This window comes from Cannabis sativa, chromosome 4 (assembly GCF_029168945.1).
Source record: "Cannabis sativa cultivar Pink pepper isolate KNU-18-1 chromosome 4, ASM2916894v1, whole genome shotgun sequence".
Classification (NCBI taxonomy): Eukaryota; Viridiplantae; Streptophyta; class Magnoliopsida; order Rosales; family Cannabaceae; genus Cannabis; species Cannabis sativa.
In genome coordinates, this window is record NC_083604.1 from 29293698 (window position 1) to 29302773 (window position 9076).

Sequence of the window (9076 nt, forward strand, 5' to 3'; positions counted from 1 at the left end):
TTCGAATTCGCGACTGTTTTGAAAACGATTTTTTTCGGGGACGGTCGCTAAAAAAATTAAGTAACTGTTTAAAACCGTCGGGAAAAATGAGTATTCCCGACGGTTTTAAACAGTAGCTACAACAATAGGCGACGGTTATTATTAATTTATAAATTAGTACGAAAAAAAATAGGAGTATACCCGACTGTTTAAAACCGTCGGGTATAGTATAGCCGACGGTTTTAAACCGTCGGCTATACTATACCCGACGGTTTTAAACCGTCAGATATACCCCTATTTTTTTTTTAATATACTTAATTATATTTCCCTCCTCCCCAATTCTATTTTTCAGCAAAATCTAACTCAGCCCGCCACTCTCTCTTCGCAGCCCCCTCTCTCTCTAGCACAACCCCCTTCTCTCTTCTCTTCTTTGTCGACGACGACGTGACCCAGCCCCTTCTCTTCTCTGTCGACGACGACGGCACCCAGCCCCCCTCTCCGTTCTCTGTCGCACGACACGAGCCAGCCCCCTTTCTCTTCTCTTCGTCGGTTCGGAGTCCAACCTTCGCACCACCACAATATCACGGTATGAGAATAATATACATATATATTCTAGTTTTTATAAAAAATAATATATATTCTGGTTTGTTTATGTTGAGAATGGTATACTCACATATTCATAGACTTGTGTCTGCGCATACACACACAAAAAAAGTTCTAAGTGTAGCTACTTATTTCGGTTGGACCTATCTTATGCTTTTGATCGTTAAATTTCCTTTAGTCTAAATGACTACGCTGTCATTATTGTCTTACGAGTTTAAAATGGCTTTCTTGAAGAGGGATCAAGCAATCAGGCATCAATTAAGGATTTCCAAGGGCTTACTGTAGAGAGACTTCGTGCACTTCTAAAGGCCAAAGGACACTTTCTTTGAAGGGAAAGAAGGCAAGTATTAATAAAACCATCTAGTGATGCTCACTAAGCCAAATTTGTGATGATCTTTTTCTCTTCTTACATACATGTCTTTATAATATATACTCATTTATAATTTTGAGAAGGATATCATATCATTATTCATTATTAATTTTTGTGTCTTATTTCACAAACAAATAAGTCTTTCATTTATTTTTCATATAAGTTTGTAACTATTTCCATATTACCCCAAAAAATATGCCAACAACTACAAAATTAGCTTTCCCAAATAATTACATAGAACTAGCAATGTGTAGTACTTTCCCTGTAAAAATAGAAACCAAATTATTCTGGGTGCAGTGAATTTATAATAACCAATTAATTACTTTGTTTTTTTCTAATATTTGTAATATATATATATATAGTTTTTGTGTGTCCTATATGTTTCAATTTCAATGAAACTTGATGATTATTTGCCTGTTTGGGAATTGATTTTACTCCCCACAATACCATAAAAAAATAAAGTAGAGTTTTATTGTCATTATTTTGTTCTTACTTTTGATTCAGCAAAGGTGGTTAAATAATGACATGCCTTATAACATGCGGGATAGAGATATATATAAAGGGCAGAGCAATGCTCGAACAAGGAAAATTGCTATAGTGCTATGCCTATTGGGGTTGTAACTTGTAAGTAGTATAGTAATAGTAGTAGTGGTCCAGCCACGCAATGTACAAAAAAATTAATTAATTAATTGCCTTTAATCTATATACCAAATAATACAGCATACTAGTACATGAGTAGTAGTATTTTCCATTATATATATAATATAATATTTATATAGCTGCATATGTAATGTTGCAATCTTAACAAGAAATATATATATATAAAATTATTGGCTGGTCATAATGCAATAAAAATTATTGGCTGTACTTAGAAAAATAACTAACAGTTTTCATGCTAGCTAATCACATATATATATATGAAATGAATAGTATAGTAGTGGTGGCAGAGGTCGTTGAAGTTGGTTCTAATGCGATCTGACGAGACGAGAGTTGATTATGTAGTCCCTCTTTAATTTATATTAATATATTGTATTTGAGAGTTGATACTTGTTAACAGATTATGTATTTATTTGTAGGTTTTGGGTTCTTTGTGTTGACTGAAGGTTGCGCAATTGTAACTCTATCTATTGGAGAAAGGTATAATCTCTAAAAACTTTATAATTCTTTGTTTAGTGGAGTTTGAATATGTTAGATATTCATCCGTAGTGAAGTAGGTTCTGCGATTAATTGTACTGCGGTCGGATGGGTGGAATATATATGCATGTTAGAAGAGTTTGAATATCTTAAATATTCATCCATAGTGAAGTAGGTTCTGCGAATACATGTACTGCGGTCGGATGGGTAGATAATTTTATATTGTTAATGTTATTTTCTTATTATTATATTGTTTTATGTGTTTATTAGTTATTTTTTTCATGTTTTTAATTTTCGGGAATGTCCGATTACAGCTGTTATGCTGCCGAAATTTTACTAGAATTAGGATAAATTTCACTAAAATGCATAAAATTCAATAAAATATATACACATATTTAAACAAATAACTGAATAAAGTTTTTTTTTTTAGAAGTTTCGAAATGGATAGAAATTGGATGAGTGCGAATAGATTATCAGCGGAGTATAGTGAAGGAGTTGACCATTTCTTGGACTTTTGTCAGAAGAATGCTAAAAATACTAAATTGGTTCTTTGTCCTTGTCTTAAATGTGGTAACATGGAGCGTGTGGACATTGCTAGTATAAAGGAGCATTTATTTAGGAACGGAATAGACAAGAGTTATAAGGTTTGGGTTTACCACGGGGAAAAGAATAGAGTTCCGGGCGAGGGAACGTCTAAGTCTAACAAGGTTAAGGGTGTTAATTTGGAGTATGAGGATGATCACATTCCAGAAATGATTGGAGATGCACAATATGAATTAAATGTCGATCTTTTGAAATTTCAAAGTTTTGTAGAGGATGCCGAGAAGCCTATTTACCCTAATTGTAATAGGTTTACTAAGTTGTCGACACTTATTAGATTATACAACATAAAAGCCAAACATGGGTGGAGTGATAAGAGTTTTTCGGATTTACTAGCTTTCCTAGTAGAGTTATTACCGGAAGGTAATGTGGTGCCTTCATCTTTTTATGAGGCGAAGAAGACACTTTCTTCATTAGGCATGCAATATGAAAAAATACATGCATGTCCTAACGATTGCATCCTATACCGTAAGATGTTTGTGGATGCAATATGGTGTCCCACTTGTGGTGAGTCTAGGTGGCAAAAGAAAAAGAATTCTGACGAGGTAAAGGTTGGTGTCCCTGCAAAAGTATTATGGTACTTACCCCCAATACCTCGTTTTGTTCGGTTTTTTCAAAATGCCAATCATGCAAAAAATTTAATTTGGCATGCCAGCGATAGAAAGGTAGATGGTAAGATGAGACATCCAGCTGACTCACCCGCTTGGAAATCAATTGATGCTAGGTGGCCTGAATTTGGCAATGAACCTAGGAATATCCGTCTTGGTCTTTTTGCCGACGGAATCAATCCACATACCAGCCTTAGCAGTAAGTATAATTGCTGGCCAATTTTTCTTGTGATGTATAACTTGCCGCCTTGGTTGGTAATGAAGAGGAAGTTCACTATGCTTACACTGTTGATATCAGGCCCTTCACATCCTGGTAATGACATTGATGTGTACTTAGCCCATCTAGTTGATGATTTGAGTCGATTGTGGCATGAGGGTGTTTCTGCTTACGATACCTTTAGGAAAGAAGAGTTCAATCTTAAAGCCATATTACTGTGGACCATTAATGATTTTCCAGCTTTCGGAAATCTTTCTGGATACAGTGTGAAAGGGTACAAAGCATGTCCTATTTGTGAGGAGAGAACATGTTCTATGTATTTAAAACACTCGAAGAAGATGTGTTACATGGGACACCGAAGGTTTTTGCCAAAAGAACATGTGTTTCGCACTTGGAAAAAAGCATTTGACGGTAAGCAAGAATTTGGATTGCCACCGCCACCTTTGCTAGCTAGGGGAACAAGTGTTAGAAAAGTTGAATAAAGTTCAATTCCACCTTGGAAAGCGAAAAGCAAATCCAAAGAAAAGAAAAGGTCGTCGTGAGAAAAGTGACGTTGTTGCAAATGAACCTCAAGGGCCATGGAAGAAGAAGTCAATATTTTTTGAGCTCGAGTATTGGAAGCATTTGTTGATACGTCATAATCTGGATGTGATGCACATTGAGAAAAATGTGTCAGACAGCTTGCTTAATACCTTGTTCAATATTCCTGGGCGTAGCAAAGATGGAATCAAATCCCGCTTAGATTTGAAAGAGTTAGGGATTCGTTCCAATTTACACCCACAAGTTGTTGGTCGACGGACGTTCTTACCACCATCTTGTCATGCTCTAACTAAAGCAGAAAAACAATCTTTGTGCGGTTCTATCTCCCAGGTGAAAGTACCTGAAGGGTACTCCTCAAATGTCTCTGATTGGGTAGATATGAAAAAAATTAATTTTGAGTGGTCTAAAATCTCACGATCATCATATATTGATTCAACATATTCTACCAGTGAGTATCCATTCTGTGTTGCCAAAGAAAGTTAGATATGCAATTACGAGATTGTGTTTTTTCTTCAAATCTCTTTGCTGTAAAGTGGTTGATGTGCCTAAGTTACAGAATCTCAAGATAGAAATTATAGAAGTTTTGTGTTACTTGGAACAATTTTTCCCGCCTTCCTTTTTCGACATAATGGTCCACCTAACAGTGCATTTGGTGAGAGAGGTAAAGTTATGTGGACCTGTGTACTTGAGATGGATGTACCCATTCGAACGATACATGAAAATCTTGAAGGGTTATGTCAGAAATAGAAGTAGGCCTGAGGGTTGTATTGTTGAATCATACATCGTTGAAGAGACGATTGAATTCTGCTCAGACTACTTGTCAGAGGTTACCACTGTTGGCTCTCGCTCTACTCGGGTCGATAGGGAAATAAGCAGAGGGGGTAGGGGTTTTTCTATTTGTGGTGTGAGCCGAGCTGATTGTGAAGAAGCGCACCGGCTTGTGTTGCAAAATACTGATGTTGTCCAACCGTACATTGAGTAAGTTTAAGATAATTTTCCATTGTTAAAACATATTAATAATATCAATTCAAACTAAAATAAATCCATTGAACACTTGAAGGGAACATTTTAATTGGATCAAGACTACTAATCTGACTAAGGCACGAAATCAAAAATGGGTACAAGATGAACATTATCGAAATTTCAGTACATGGTTAAAAAACAAGGTACTATTAACATTAATGTTTTGTTACGCATCATATGTTGATTTACCTTGACTCACTAATCAACTTGTTATGTTCATAGGTATATGCAGAAATGTGTGAATCTCCGGGTAGTGTGTCCAACACACTACTTTGCATATCACGAGGTCCTTCGTGTGATATACTCAAGTTCCCATCGTACTATATAAATAGTACTCAATTTTGCACCCAAGCCCGTGATAAATCTAGAAAAACTCAAAATAGCGGTGTCATGATTGTTGCTAAGGCTTTCCAAATATCTAGTTCAAAAGACAAAAACCCTATTGAATGTGACATGTCTTTTTACGGTGTAATTCAAGAAATTTGGGAATTAGATTACAGTAGGTTTCGAATCCCTATTTTTCTTTGTGATTGGGTTAGGAGTGATAATGGGGTCAAAGACGATGAATTTGGATTCAAGTTGGTGGACTTAAATCGAATCGGACACAAGTTCGATAGGTTTATAATGGCGTCCCAAGCCAGTCAAGTGTTTTACATGAGTGATCCATTAGATGCACCCTGGTCAGTTGTCTTGACGACACAACCAAAAGATTATGATAATCAAGAGTCTAATGGCGATGATCTCATGCTTAGTGACCAAATTCAACAAATCACCCCACCACCTGTTGATGTCACCGTTGGGGACGATATCATATCATCCCGTGATGATGGTGAAGGATTATGGTTGAACGAATCTATCAACACGTGATTCATATATCAAGCACGTATTGGTATGTAGTCTTTTTCATATATTTACATTTAGCTATTATTTTGACTATTCTTGTATATTCTAATGTATGATTTTAAATTTGTGTAGGCTTTTATATCATGGAACGAGGTGGGGACGATGAGTTGAGTGCATGGTTGGATTATGATGGTGATGATGGTCCATCCTTGCCAGAAGGATCTAGTGTTGATCCTGAACAGCCGTCCGTGGAAGAAGGTAGTGGTGATCCTGAAGAACCAACACAGAAAAATACTCACGGGAGAAGCAAACGAAATGATATAACAAAAATGGTTAGCGAGGGAAAAAAGATGGAGATTGAGTACAATCACTACAGACAACACTGGGGAACAGGAGGGACAGCAAAAGTTACCCGAATTGGAGCATGGGTGCGAACTAATATTCCACTTAGATACATTACGTGGCCTAAAGTGAGCCAGGACCTTAAAAACCAATTATGGGAACACATAAAGGTAAAACTAATTCTATTATTCGAGATCTTCATTATTGATTATAAAACAAGGTACTTATAACTATACTATTGTCAATGTTGCAGGTCGCGTTTGATGTACCAAACACAGATAAGAGGATGACAATTGCTAAAGGTGGAGATAGGTGGAAAGATTGGAAAAGTACCCTAACAGAAGGTATTTTTACATTCAAAGATGTCGCTCCCAATCTTCTCGAGAAGCTCCCCAAACTTTATGAAAAAATAATTAACTTGCAAGAATGGAGAGAGTTTGTGGACTCGAGATTAAGTCCAGAATTTGGTGTGAAGAGGAAGAGGGCCCAAAAGAGTAGGGCTTGTAATCTTTATCCCCATCGCACTGGACGAGGTGGTGTAAGGATGATTCAAGAACAGATGGAGAAAGAGGTCGGCCACCAAATTACTGAATTTGATAGCTTTAAAATTTGGAAAAGATCTCGCACTAAGTTTAATGGTGAGGTGGAGGGCCCAACTGCAGAAGTCGTTAAACGGATTGTAAGTTTAAAGTTTAATTTTGTTTGTATTAATTCTTATGCTTCATAATTTATTTCTAACTCTAATTGTTTTGTTTGTAGGATGAATTACGCAAGCAAGTGGCAGAGGGTCTTGTACAAGTGGAAGGTAAAAGAGACGTGCTGACCATAGCGCTCGGGACAGATGAGCATGGTGGTCGGGTTTGAGCCATGGGTTTCAGCGTCACCTAAACCCAATATTTCAACACACCACGCCCTAAAAGGAAAAATGCCGATGGGTCGAACCAGGAATCATCTGAATTGGAGAGACGCGTGCGTGAGACAGAGGAACGCAACAAAAAGCTAGAGGATAAAGTGGATGAGCTCATTCGTTTTATTAGTTCCCAGCATAGCAGTGTTGCATCTGGTTCTGGTGCTGGAGGAGCATCAACTGAACCACCGAACGTTGACATTGCCTCTGAACCAGTAGCACGACCGTCGAGTGCTGCCAATGTCTACTCTGCACCAGATCCCATAGCACAGCCGTTAGGTGCTGCCAATGTCTACTCTGCACCAGATCCCATAGCACAACTGTCGGGTACTGCTAATGTCTACTCTCCATCACCCCCGCGTTTTCGAGAGGAAATTGCTCCAGCAGCAGCACCGCCACCTACTGGTGGTAGTTCAGAAGAGGTAATCTTAATGTTAGTTTACGAATTATTCAAATGCAAAATTATAAATATGGTCAACTTAAACATTGAGTTGTTTCTTGTTTGTTTTGGATTTATAGACCTTACAATGTTGGATGCACTGTCTGTTGGAGCCTAGTGGGATGGTACTGAAGGTTGCTTCAGGGCACATTGTGAAGGAGAAATATTTGAAAGATGGAAAGTTTTCCATTAACATGGAAGAATACCTACACAAAGATTATTGTCGGGTATATATCGAAGAGCCAATATGGAGAATGCACTGCTCCCGTGTCCCTTAGTCGACGATTCATTGATGACAGTAGGTCAAGCTGTAAATGGTCATGTGGCATGGCCAAAAGACTATCTTACACCTGTTGGGAAATATTTGGTATGTTTCAATTTGTTTACTTAACTTATTGTGTTTATTAGTTAATGGCATTGCTAACTTATTGTTTTTTTTCATATATATAGACACAACCACCCACCAAGAAACTTCAGAAGCAACCCGTGAAGAAAAGCTCTGAAGATTTACTCGGTCCTCCAACACAGCCTCTAAAACACCCTGGGAGGCCGAGTAAGGCAAAAGTTAATGCAAAGTATGCCCAACCACGCCAAACTTCTTCCATTATTGCATTTTGGAACTTCGTCAAAAGGTGGCCCAAGTCATCCATGCTCCAATTCCAAGTCCAGAATGAGCTATTTGGGGTCGCAGATGACTCTTTTTGGCTTGCTAAGAGTGATTCAAGAATTGTGCACCATGCAATACTTGGGAGCCCAACAAATAGGAGTTTGGTGCAAGTATGATTTATAACTCTTAATAATAAACTTGCTAATGTTCTTTTGACAACAACAGTTATTAATTATGACATTTTATCAGGTACCTTAAAGAAAGACTGTTGGACATGGGTGGGTTGAATCGAGTTTATGAATTTTGAATCCGGGTGCGATTGCCACCGATGCAGGGGATGAGAGTAATCGTTGCCAAGCACTAGTCGCTCGAATGACTAGGATGACTAATTCAGAGAAATGGCTTATTGCCCCATATAATAATAGGTATATGTAGATGTAAACTAAATAATTTTGGTATTTTTAACTCTTCATAAAATTTATTATTATGTATATGTTAACACTTTTACACTTATTTGTCCGAGCAGGAAGATGTTTCACTGGATGCTTGTAGTCATCCAGCCAAGTACGCAGACGGTGGCGTACTTGGATTCAGGCAACGACGAAATCCCAGATGATTTGAACTTTATTATATCCACGTAAGTTCTATATCAAACATCCCAATATGTTAGTGTGTTCTTTATTTATAAATTTACATATGCTAATTAAATTTACTTTTTGTGTAGATCGTTCACAATGTATCCGAATGGTACAACGACCTGATCGACCTACCCAGTGGATGACTCCTATTTGTCCTCAACAACCCGACGACAAACAATGTGGATACTACGTCATGAAATTCATTGAAAGTTTCATGGTCGTAGAA

The 9076-nt window shown here is 37.5% G+C and overlaps 2 protein-coding genes across 2 annotated transcripts; both read left to right on the forward strand.

Moving 5' to 3' along the window:
• The first annotated feature begins 2526 nt into the window (after window positions 1-2526).
• LOC115713300 (uncharacterized) lies at window positions 2527-3993 on the forward strand. Its single transcript, XM_030641778.2, has one exon. It carries the CDS (start codon window positions 2527-2529, stop codon window positions 3991-3993), a length of 1467 nt encoding a protein of 488 aa, XP_030497638.2.
• Window positions 3994-7733: 3740 nt separating this feature from the next.
• LOC115715180 (uncharacterized) lies at window positions 7734-8850 on the forward strand. Its single transcript, XM_061113029.1, has 4 exons — window positions 7734-7972; window positions 8056-8382; window positions 8462-8637; window positions 8739-8850. The coding sequence occupies exons 1-3, from the start codon at window positions 7853-7855 to the stop codon at window positions 8468-8470; spliced, it is 456 nt and encodes a 151-aa protein (XP_060969012.1). The 5' UTR covers window positions 7734-7852; the 3' UTR covers window positions 8471-8637; window positions 8739-8850.
• The last annotated feature ends 226 nt before the right edge of the window (window positions 8851-9076 follow it).